A 12,718-nucleotide genomic window follows, 5' to 3' on the forward strand; every position below is an offset into this window, starting at 1 on the left:
ATTCTGCATAGGGAAAAAGGCTGCTGATTACTCTGTGGAGAACGGCTGCCAGTGTGCGTGTGCTTCTCCCCACCCCCCAATCTTCTTCTCAACTCTCTGCCCAGAGTTGTCTAAGGTATCTGCTCTGATGCACAGAAGATACCGAATGGGCAATGATACTGAAAATATGAACTCCTTGACCTGTGACCTGTCATCTCGGTGATCTAATTTTTCTAGAGTTTAGAAAGCAGTAAAACCTGAAGCTCAGAACTGCAGAACAGAACACAGAGCAGAGTGTAACATCTTTGGTCTTAAATATTTGAAGCTTACAATCAGTTGCACTCTATTGTCAAGGTTAAGCACTGTTACATCAGAAATGCAGAACTATTACAAAAGCTCATCCCTGTCTTTGCCACTCTGTGCTTTAAAATATGATTTCCTCTCAATATGATGAATTAACTGACACTACTGCCTCACTATTCACACTGGATTTGATTAAGCCTGAATAAGATCTTTAGAACAAGTTAGTTCTGAAGACTTGATGTCTTTATATGCTACAGTAAGAGCACTGGCCAGTAGATTCTTGTTTAAAAAAAATTCCAATTTGTGGCAAATTATACTTTGTATAGATGTACTTGAGAATTACATTTATACATGGAAAGGACACATTTTAAGAAATAAAAAGACGACAGAGTTAAGGATTAACTTTCAAATTTACTGCTCATATCTCAATTAATCAGTTCCCAAGTTCTCATTATTGAGAGTCTGAAAAGAAAAATAGAACATTAAAGTTGACTGTACATGTCTGTGTCAATTTTCTAATATACTACTTCTTCCTTGCTGAGTCATATGTAGAGGTTTTGGTGTTCTGAACTCTACACTGATGGCACAGAGATAATAGACTTTTAGTATGCTATTTTTTTTAATGTTAAAATACTGTAAATGCTAGAGCAGATTCAGCTGTGTGAATGGTGGAGTCTTGAGCTTTCTGTCTACGCCAGCTGAAGAGCAGGTCTTCATGCACTTAAAGTAAAAAATGCCAAAGACTTTTATAAGTCAGAACCTACACAGAAAAATTTTGCTTCTGAAAGGCAGCTTAAACAGTGCAAGCCCCTGTCTCACTGTGCTAGTTGTGCTGGACCTGATATTTCCAAACAAGGAGGAACTGGCCAGGCATGTGCCAGGACAGCCTTGGCTGTACAACTATGAGATGGTAGAGTTCAGGATCCTGAGAGGAAGGAAAAATAACAGAAAGCATGACTGTGACTCTAGACTTCAGGAGAACAATCTTTGACCTGGTCATGGACCTGCTTGGAAGAATCCCATGGGATACACCCCTGGTGAGAAAAGGTATCCAGGAGAGCTGGTTCAATGATCACCTCCTCCAAGATTAAGAATGGTCCATCCCAATGAGCAGGAAATCTAGCAAAGGTGGCAGGAGGCCCAGAGAGGTTGTGAAGTCTTCATCCTTGGATATGTTCAAAACCCAAATGGATACAGCACTGAGAAGCTTGTTGTAATAGATCCTGATTTGAGTAGGGGTTTGACTACATGATTTCCAGAGGGGCATTCCAACCTCAGTGATGCTTCCAACCTCAGTGATTCACACCGCAATGTCATCAGTTTTATTTGAAAGGAAGAGGATATCCTGTTAAGGTGTCATATGAGACACAGTATTGCTTTTCCTTGGCTTCAGAGTTTATTGTGTTCCCACTGGAGATGGTTCTGCTGTCACATGCCATCTGCTCTGCTGTAACAAACCCTCCTCTCCGTGTATCCTGATTTTATTTCTCAGGCAAAACATAATTCTTAAGGCCTATGATTGTTGACCTCCATTCTGAAACTGATCTCCGACATTTGTTCTGGTTTCCTCTTAGTGCTTAAATTCTGGTAACAGTCACCAAAAAATAGTGGAGTTTTAATAGCATATAGTGTCAGATCTTACACAATCTTTTAGGCATGAATGATGTCTTATATAATTTTTAAGGTAGAAATTTAATTTCATGCTTTTTTCATGTATAGTTAATAGTCTTTCATGATTCTATTTGACCAATACCATGCACCAGATACCAGCTGGAGATTTTTCTCTAGTACAGGAGGACTGATGTTCAACAGATGTGAAGTTTTATTGTAACTGATTTCACTGGTGCCAGCTGAAGGCTGGGGTAGAAAATATCTTACCAAACATCCAGTATCTGAAAGTTAAATGATCTTGAATCTAAAATAATGATTACTCCTCTGTTCCAGTTTGTGGAAAGAAATAGGAGAATCACACTGTCCATCTTTGACAGCCATCTTAGGGTATAAACTATCTGCAGGTTCTTTTCCTCTGTTTGACTAAATAAAAAAAGCCTAAATTACTAGTTTTGGTAAATAGGTCTCAATCTGAGTGTCCAAATCTGTCATTGGCAATTACCATTCACGTTGATAATGGGTGTACTGGAAGTGTTCAGTTGGCCCCAGAAATCCCTTTTGTGCCTGTAGCTCAGTCAATGAACTGCAGATATGGGGAACCCTGACTTTTCAGTGTGGATGTCTTTGATGAGAAATCCTTGCACCCCTAAAACTAGCAGTAGAGTTGCGTCTTTTAAAACATGAAAGCCTCTTTGAGGCTGATACCTTCTGCACATCTTTGGGGCTGGTATCAGTGATATAGAGAATAAAGAAAAAGTGCCCCCTTTAAGAACCTAAATAGCCCAAAGCCACCATCATTACAAACTCAGCACCTTCTGATACACAAATATGAAATTGTTGCTTGTTTCAATAAAAATCTCTTGGGCAATGAGATACCAAAATATGGCTGAGTCAGCTACTAAGGCAAGGATGTTCAATTACAATAAACCTTGCAACACCGAATTTCTCAGTTAGGCTTCCACCTCTTGCATCGGAAAGATCAGTTTGGCAAAGCAGTATAATATAGAGCAGAGACATTCATCCGTAACTCCCACGTACATCCTCTGTGTGATAGCCTGGAGGCTTATAAAAGAGAGAAACACAGATAGGAATCTCGTCAAAGGAAAGGGTGAGCTGAAAGGAAAAAAAAACGTGAAGGTGCAGAAAAGCTGGATTCAGCTAGCAGTAGAAAACACGTTTTCTGAAACATGCAGGATTAAAGTAGGTACACTGCCGTAATGCCACTGACTTCGTGGAGGGCTTGAGCTCTCAGGTTTGGATCTGAATTTGAAACTGCCAGCATGTAGACTGTTTGGCTCAGTGTTTCAACAGTAGTCATTTATAGATAGGGTACAAGAGAGCTCCAACATCAAGGAGCCTTTAATATAGGAATTCATTTCTGACCCCTCTCTGTTTTGAATCCAATTTGATCACTGCATTTCTGCATGGAGAGAAAAACATCGCTTCCAAGAAGTTGTCCAAGCAGGGACTCTGCTTCTCTATATGAGATTGAATTTGACTTGTATATCTGCATCTACAAATGTAGGTCAGGTCTAAATCTGTCTAGCCTTCCTTTCCTTTTGCTTCTTTCCGATATTGTTTCTTAGGTATCAAAAAGAAAAAAAGAAAAAAAGAAAAAAAAAAAGCTCTGACTGAGAAAAGCTCCCAATGGGCTATTTAGTTCAAAAGTCTCTCTGATTTTTCTACCACTAAACTGAGACAACACTTTCAGATGTTAGTGTGAGCCTTTCTGTTTCCTTTTAAATATACCCTTAACAGACTTTGCTCCTGAAGATGTAGAAGAAAATTGTCCTGCAAGCTCGCTTTATTTTTCAGAGAGCTTTCTGGTTTGATTCTCCAATCCCCCAAATCACATCTTTTGAAAACAGATTAGAATTCATGAGGGTAAGAGGATGCTTCTGTCTAAGCCACAGAGAAAATGAATATAGTTGATACAGAAAATAAGTCCTGTTTTGTTTAACCAACTGCAGATCCTTTCGGGAAGACAGATGAAAGAGAGCCTCTCACCAATGCAGTCAGAAGCGATTCAGCTGTGATTGGAGGTAACTTCATTTTTAAAGATTACAATTGAAGAATAGTTCTGTCAAGGCAAGCATCTAGAGTATTTTAAATCTGGGTCCCATAAAATCCAGTTCAAGTTTTTTGTAATCTAATGCAGATCTAGCGTTTGCTGTATTTATTAGCACATATCTGTATCAAACAATGTAGATAGGCACCTGTATTATGCATGAAGCCAATCGTGGCGGCACATGATGTTGGATGTTACCCAAAAAAAGGCATTATGGATCATCAAGAACCTGAGTCTTCTAAAATATAACCAAAGTCTGTCTATCTGCTTGCTTGAGCAGGGGAATTGGACAAGATGACCTCCAGAGGTCCCTTCCAACCTCAACCATTCTCTGTTTCCGTATGATTCTGTGATCTAAGACCCAGTTAACTACCACTCTGATGAGAGCCTCAACACAGTATTCGCATATCCCGTATTTCTTGAGCTCTCTCTTTGCAAACTGGTGGTATAGTGGAACTCGCTAAGTCATATGGAAGCATTTATACACTAGGGAAACTTGTCCTTATAGCTTCATGTAGGTTTTCATTTTCCTTTAACAACCTGGAAGGCAATTTATCTCTGTTTATTTTATAGGATGCCCTGTAGGGAGCTGCCTTTGATAATATCTAGAAGCTATAACCAAAGTGTACAAGGCTCATGCAAGGTTTCCAGAGATAACACAGAAGAAAATACCACAGATCAGGAATTTGTATGACCATACAGATCTAGTTTTTTAAAAACAAAGACACTGACCCAACTTTACTTCCAGTGAAAACAGAATTTGACTGAAATTAGAAGGTCAATTACATTAATGCTTGCTGCTTTAAGTCTTGCTTAAGGTGACAAAATAGAAATAAAAACTACCAGGGAGGGTATGATAGGGGCAGATGATTGCATACAGACTGAAATGAACTGATCTATCATATCCACTAGGTATTGTGCATTAGTAATGTATTTTTGAGGTAATTGGGGGTTTTGTTTTGGTTTCGGTTTTTACTCTTTCTATCCTTCCTTTTTTACCCCTCTTCAGGTGTAATAGCAGTTGTGATATTCATCATCTTTTGCATCATTGCCATCATGAGCAGATTCCTCTATCAGCACAAACAAGCACATCGAAGTAGCCAGGCAAAGGAGAAGGAATACCCGGAAAACCTCGAGAGCTCCTTTAAAGCTGACATTGACTTGCAGAACACAGTGAGCGAGTGCAAACGGGAATATTTCATCTGATGGACAATGCAATTTCTTCTTACTCTTACTCCCCTAACCTTCCTTCCTTTATTCCTTTCTTCCTTCCATTTTTCTTTTTGTAATTTTTTTTTAAACATTCATTTTTTGCTGAATTCTTTTTCATTTGGAAAAGACCGCCCTGCACAGGAAACACTGACAACAACCACAGAGCCTCATTCTCTGCACAGGTCACAGTTTACTTCTGCAGCTCAAGAGACCTGTTATCCCACTCTACACAAAATAAGATCCACATGCACACCTGGTTTCTGCTGTGGGTTCCTGGACATTTCAAAGTCCGTACATTTATTTGTGTTTTTCTCTGGAGCCATTTAATTAATCGCTTTTACACTAGAGCTGGACTATGTAAAGTAGAGGTAAAGTAGCTGAATACATAGCTCTACAGATACTGGGACAGGATAGAGGGAAAGAATGAGACCAAAATGCCTGATTTATTTTACAGGCTCATTTACAACAATCATAAAGAACCGGCCAAATTCTCAAATGATATGAATTGATGTATAGCTATTGATTTCAATGGTGTTACATTAATTTGTACCAGTTGAGAAGCTGGTATGAGGTAAGGAAAAATAAAACTCCTCATTAAGCTCCTTCCCCCAACTCCTGTCCTTTTACTGTAACTTTTAGGCTTATCAGTACTTTTCCAACAATATATGTATCAACAATAAATGTCATTCCCGTGCACCTCTTTCACCTCCACCTCATAAGGCTGGCCATGTAGACCGAACATACTCTAGCATAACTCTAGCTGAAGCATGGAAAATAGTAGCTTGAATCTCCAAGGGTTTTAGGAAGCTGCTAGGACTTAGGTGCTCTATATTTGTGTGAAATGTTAGAAATGCAGCATATACCTGTTCATGCCATATGGAGGATTATCACGCGCTGAGGTTAGACACTGTTGCCACTGTGGCAAAGAAAAAGTACATAGACAAGAAAAAATAAAAATAGTTTAATCTTGAACATGAGTCACACCTTCTGCCAGTTCTTCTAAAAAAAGAAAAAAAATCCAACTACTCAAAAAAACCCTCCAAACTGCATGAAAGATTGATTGGTATTTCCTGTTTGTAGAAATTGGAATATCTTCTCCAAAGCTAAATAGAGAGGTCTAATGTCACATCTCAAAAGGTTAATATGTAATCACCCTGTTTACAAGGAAGAATGTCAGGGAAACAAGTTCAAAAAGATCCCAAATACTCCACTTCGAATTAATCTTCTCTCCTGTTTTTCTAAAGTCTTCTGTCCTTTCCTGATTGGGAACAATACTGAAGACTCGAATCCTGCCCATTTCACTTGTGCTACATGATTTCAGTGCGAGACTGAAAAACCTTCTTTTCAGTCACAGACATCCTAAGGGTAAGAAATGGAGAAGTCCCACCAAGGAGGTTTCACATCCTGTTTGTGTCTGTGTCACATACTGCCTTCTCAGGGCTTATGAAGAGTATGTAGAATTTGTTGTCAGACTTGAAGGTTTCTGACAGGAGTTGAATCAATCCAACAGCTAAGAAAAAAAAAATCTTGTTTATTGCAGTACTCTTGATAAGAATTAATTCAAGATAATTAATTGTGCAGCGGAATCTTTCTTCACCCCCTACATCCTTTTGCAGTCATCCTGGGGTTTCCACATGGTGATCCTTTTTACATAGATTAAAATCAAAGAATCACAGTATGACGTAATAACCCACAGCAAAATACAGATGAGGTTACACATGCAACAGGTGCTGTTTTTCCAGGCAGTGCATTGCAAAGGTATGTAGCTGGTTATTTTTTTGATGGGAGGAGGGGATAGACAAGGAAGAATAAATAAATGACAGTTTGGATATGGTGATTCTTCACCACTTCTTTTGGAAGACTTTATGAGAAGCAGCATCTGGTGAAGAGAAAGCAATCTTGGAACGATATCACTCGTACATGAAGAGGAATATTTGAGGCCAGCCCCATAACCAGAACTCTAACCAACCAATTTTATAAAGCCATTTATATTGAAATGAGTACTGGTGCCATTCTTCCTCGACTGTGGTCGACAACAGCCCTTTTGCCTCATGCTGGCTATTTGCATGATACATGATTACTTGAGAGTGTTTCTGCATGATGAGATGCGTAATGATGGACTCATGAGCTGTGTTCCCTTTACGTTGCTGTATCTTTTGCAGTGAAATCCTGGCACTCCTTTTCTCCTTCCTCCCTCCCTCCCTTTCTCCCTCCCCCCCCCAAGATAAAGGTGCTTTGTTTGGCATGGCGGGAGGGGAGGAATAAGCGAGCGCATGGGCTTCTCTGCCCATGTTTGAGCCATCTCATCTGAAATGGCCACTGTATGAGACATCTCTGAAGTCCTAATGTACTTAATTGGCTTTATGAAGAATGGAATAGGAAGGAGGGGAAAGGCCACAGGCGTGTATTTTTCTCTAGCCAAACTAACAGACACAAATCCTCCTTCTGCTTTCCTACATGTCCATTTCCAGGAATAAAATTATTCCAAAGAGCAACAATAAAGAGCAAAGCAGCTCCAGCAGTGGAGTAGCTGGAAAAGGGAGACTGAGCAATGAAGCAGAGTCCTCTTGTTTCTCAAGTGACTAAATTACTTTCAGCCACCTTAGGGCATGGTTCTGCAAGATGCTGAGGTTTCTCAAGGAGGGTCAATTTTCCATCACCAAATGTAGATATTAGTGTTGCTGCAAACATGTCAGATACAGCTCAGTGGCTCAGCCCTGGCCAGAGCAGGTGTAAGTGGCATGCTGTGTGCAAGCCCGGACCTGGCAAAACAGTGCAAGTGGTTTGTTTGTCCATTTTTCCTTCTTCTCATTTAATACAGCCCAGGTTGGTAAAACTTCTTGAAAATTTAGCTACATTGGTGTGCACCTGTAAAAAGAAAGAACTGCACATACATAAACGCATGCATGAGTATACAGAAACACGTGCATCTATACCTATGGATGTAATGAGATGTGAACGTTTATATGCTACACGGCTGGATAAATGAACACATTTGTATGGACTTGCCATTTAAAATCCTATCTTCTAAATCAGGATGTCAATATTCTTCTTACCAAAAGGTAGCTAAAAGCTACTATATGAAGTATCCTAATACTAACTCCTTTTTTTGTTTCTTTTTTTTTTTTTTCCTTTTTTTGTTATAATGCTTTCTTTAGTAAGGGCATCATCTGATTTACTTCAGTACCAGTTAAAGGCAATTAAAAATATTTTTTTTAAAAAGAGAAGAAATTCAATTTTGCAAAAATCTACCAGCGTTAAAATTGCTTTTATTTTCCACAGTTCAAGTTAGACCTTTTTTCCCATCTATTACAAACCATTTCTTCTATTTTTGTTAAAATTTTTCTTTAAATGGGGGGTCTTTCCTTTTTTCTTTTAGCTATAACTCTAGATAACATTTTTCAGTAAATGTGGCGATAGTACTTTTTATATATAAAACGTCAGGATTTGTTTTAATGGAAAACCTGAGAGTATAAAAGAATTTTTTTGAGGATTGTTTGCGTTTTCTTCCTTCTCCCAAGACAGGTTTCATAATAAAAGTAAGGGGCTGGCAGAAGGATAACAAGTCTCTTTTCTTCTCCTGGTGACATGGTATGTAACCTCTGAACATTATTATTGCTAGGCAGGGATTTTTAGGTTACGAAATTTCTAAGTCACCGAGATATGGATTTAGGCCTGCAAATTCCTGTTTTCCAGAAATGACTTGGCCAGTAACAGCCATGATTATAAAGATATTTAGTCATGCAAAGTCTGAGTTGGATGCCTGGAAGGAATGTCTGAGAACCCTGGTGTCTGGCTGCAGAAAACAAATGAAGGCTGTCTCTCAGAAAGCTAAATCCCACTAACTTTCAGTGAGACTTAGGCTGCCACCTGAGTGAAGTGTGGGTTTTCAAAGGAATTTAGTCTCCTGAGGATGTGGATCAATGCTTAAGTGACTAAACGAGATGAGCACTTGACTCAAATTAATTTCAGTTGCATTTCTGCTTCTATCTTGCTGTGAAATGTTTTAAAATACTACAAGACATTTAAATACCTTTGAAAATTGAGTCCCATTTCTCTTTTGGAAATAAAACGTTGGTCCTAAGTAAGTCACCTATGTAATTTGCAGAAAGTATGTCATCTGTCCTTATTCACTTACTAGAGACAAGACAGTGTATTTTGAGTAAATTTTTAACACTTGAAGATTGCTTTTATCTGAGTCTTTTGGGTTTGTTTCATTTTGCATTTGGTTTTACAGACTACCTGTTTTACATTTGTCATCCAATCCTTTCCTGTGGTCAGTGAGGACAGGGCAAATGTCTCAGACATCCTTTAAGATTAAATGAATCACTTTCTAGAGGTCCATCTTTCTCTCCATTGATTATAGAGACAGGGTAGGCTCCTGGCAATAGGTTAGCTACTTCTAGCAGAGTTTGCTTGCATATAGGAATCTTACACTAGTCTTGCAGCTCTAGTAGACACATCTGCACAGGTCTTAAAAGAGACTTGTTTTTTATTGAGATGCCAGCTGGGATCAAGGAATGACACCGCCTTGCATCTAAAATTACACTAGACATCTCTGCTTAGGAAACGTATACATCTACTTATAGCCGAATACATGAAAATCAGGTGTCAAAGCACCCATTGGAGTCGGTGGCCATCCGATCACTAATCTGTGGGGCTTGGGAGAGGATAGCTCTCCTTCCAGTCTATTCTAGATCCAAGATCCATTCATTGCCTCATGTGGGAGCTTTGGCAGATAGCATACATATAGACAGATGTACACAGATTTCATAATCTAAAGCTAAGTCAGACCCCTAAGATGCCTTTTGAGCCCTGCATGTCTGGTGCCATTTGCGATGAACTAGAATCTCTCTGCAGCTCCAGTAAGGATGTAAGTCTCCTGTCTGTCACGTCTCATATCTGCTAGCCCCAAGCAGATATGTCTGATACCTCTTAGCTTTTCAAATTACAGTAAGTGCCCATCCAGAACCCCTAAGTATTCAATGAGATGAATCTGAAAAAAATCCCATCTTCAGAACAAAATCAACTTTCTCTTCCATCAGCGTAAGCCAATCAGTAGAAGTGCGCCCTTCATCTCAGCTTAACAAGAGTGTAACAGGAGGCAGAATTTGACCCCTTTGTGCTCTACCATCTCATGCCGTTGTTGTTGCCGTCACCTACACAAAGCTTACACTGAAGAAGACCAATTTCATATATTGTTCTGCACTGCCAGCTTTTCACAGGCACAAAGGAGGGGGGGGAGGGTGTATTTTTTTTATTATTTTATTTTTCAGACAACCACGCTTTGTAAAAGACTTGAGCAAAAGCTGAGACCTTGTGAGGCTCTCTAAGACAAGTGCTATTTCAAAGCTTTCATGCAGTTTTGTAATGCTTACTTATTAAACAAGCCAAGTTATACAGTTACATCCCTGCCAAACCAAAGCCCTTATCCAGAGTCTTTTGAGGTTGGTGGGAGGCCTCTTGGTTGACTACAGTTAGAGTTGCACCATGCCTTTGGGGGTTTTGGGGGTTTTCTTCACAAGTTACTATCACAACTTCAAAACTTTGTTTTCTGCGCTTTTCTGCACTTCCTTTTCCAATCAAAAGTTCTCCACATCCCCTTTCAGTGTGGGCAGCCCCCTCCTCTGTGCTCCTTTTGTACATGAAACTTCTAAACACACTTCTTTTGGGCCTGAAATAGTTTTTTCTTTGGATATTTATTTTGAGTCATGCATATAGGAGTTTGGATATTTCTATGTATTGGTACTTATTTTTGTGATCTTTTGCACTAAGTTTCTCTGACAAAAACAAAAACTGGAAAAAAAAGCACACTTTCTGGTGAACTATTGTAATTTGTAAGCTTGTTGTTTGTTGTTTGTAATGTACTGAGTCTACAAGCCGAGCTAAGGAAGGATTAAGGCAACAGTTTGTGTTGACAGTGTTACTACATAACTAGTTCACCTCTCTTTTCTTTTTCTCTCTTTTTTTCTTTAACATGTGGGGCTATCAAATTAGTGGTAGGAGGCAGAGGAACTTGTGTTATGATTCTAACTAAGGTTATGATTTTTCTCCTGGCAGTCACAGAAACCAGAAATTTGAAGAAATTGCATGATTCTCAAAATGTCAGCTGGGTGTTCAGCCAGAAGGGAGACTGCTCTCCACTGTAGAGATGTAGTCACCTAGAGGTGGTGACCTGTGAGGTGGAATGGGGACATTAACTCTCCAAATTAGAATTGTGATGACGCAGTACAGGAGACAAAAGCTCTCAGAAAGTTTATGCTGTTGGAAACCAGGCATGGTAACCATCAAGTGGATATGAGGATTTCAGGTCTTTTTCCACGATTCATTTTTGCCATGGAATGAATTACTAGTTAGCCTGACAAAACATAACCTTAATTGTCCTGATAATCTGTAAAGTATCAGAGATGTGCCTCAAACATGGGAGACAATTTCAAACATCTGGCTGATACTAATCTGAATCTCTCCAGTCAGATCACTGGAGCTGCCCCGATACCCCAAAGAAGAACTGGGGATGATTTCTCTCAAACAATCGTAACATTTAGTGAAATGTTGGGTACAACAGGTGATCCAAAGAATGGTGTTTGCTTAGACACTCTCCTCTCCCCATCCCTTCCTCACTTAGGATGCTTGTGGCAGCTTTTTTCTGAACTACTGACTGCTGTTTACATTGCAACACTGTTTGCTTCTCGATGCCAGTCATTACTCTCTTCATGGATTTCAATCCCACAACCGTAAAGACAGTCTGATGCAATTTCTGCATGGGAAATTATTTACTCACTTTTGCATGCCATAGCCCCTTACAGTTCTGTCTTGCATCATTTAGGCAAACCATTTTCTGATGTGTTTTGTTGTTGCTGACAATGCTGAGCACGTGTATCATTAAGAAAGAAAACTGATTGCTTCTGAGGTAAAGCTTAGATACAGCCAGCCTCACATCCCACTCATGACACAGAGGAGTACTTGGACACCCAAGCCCACTCCTTGAAATTTCAGATAGAGTTTAGGAGAGCAAGCAGGTACATTTTTTTCCCAAGCATCCAGCCATAAAAATCTCTATTCTGAGTTTTGCAAATGAAATATTTAACACAGACCATTATATCTAAATGATAGTGAGAAGCTAAACATTGTAGTACCTGACCTGCTTTGAAACCCACATCGTGAAAGAAACAGAGCCAGCTTCAGACCTCGTCGTAATCCTGTTGAGGACAATGAAATACAGCATAGATGAATTTAGTTTTGGATTGCCCTAGGCAAGGGCAAACTGGGGCTGACATATATGAATTCAAGTCAGGACCTTATATTTGTCATCCCCTACTGCTGTCAATAGGAGTTGCATTCACTGCAATTATGTGTGTCTTCTAGCAGAACTGTGGATAAAACTTGGGATAAGGCAATGAACTTCAGCTCATTTAAGCCCATGACATGGCTTAAGTCACCTTCAGGAGTTTCTGGAAATGCGTGTAGGGGGAAGGGTGATCTGTGGGTGATCTGTTGCCAGCAACTTGGGAGCCCACCCACTGACTTTGAAAGGATTTTGTGGGA

General features: G+C 39.5%; 1 protein-coding gene across 1 annotated transcript in view; it reads left to right on the top strand.

Annotated features, from left to right (window-relative positions):
- CNTNAP5 (contactin associated protein family member 5) overlaps positions 1-6,174 on the top strand; it is a 229,123-nt gene extending 222,949 nt beyond the window's left edge. Inside the window, exons 22-23 of the mRNA XM_075152917.1 lie at positions 3,864-3,935; positions 4,971-6,174. Coding sequence (XP_075009018.1) covers positions 3,864-3,935; positions 4,971-5,167 — 269 coding nt within the window. The 3' untranslated portion in view covers positions 5,168-6,174. The remainder of the gene's footprint in view (positions 1-3,863; positions 3,936-4,970) is intronic.
- Positions 6,175-12,718: the final 6,544 nt, after the last annotated feature.

This window comes from Calonectris borealis, chromosome 6 (assembly GCF_964195595.1).
Source record: "Calonectris borealis chromosome 6, bCalBor7.hap1.2, whole genome shotgun sequence".
In the NCBI taxonomy this organism is placed as follows: Eukaryota; Metazoa; Chordata; class Aves; order Procellariiformes; family Procellariidae; genus Calonectris; species Calonectris borealis.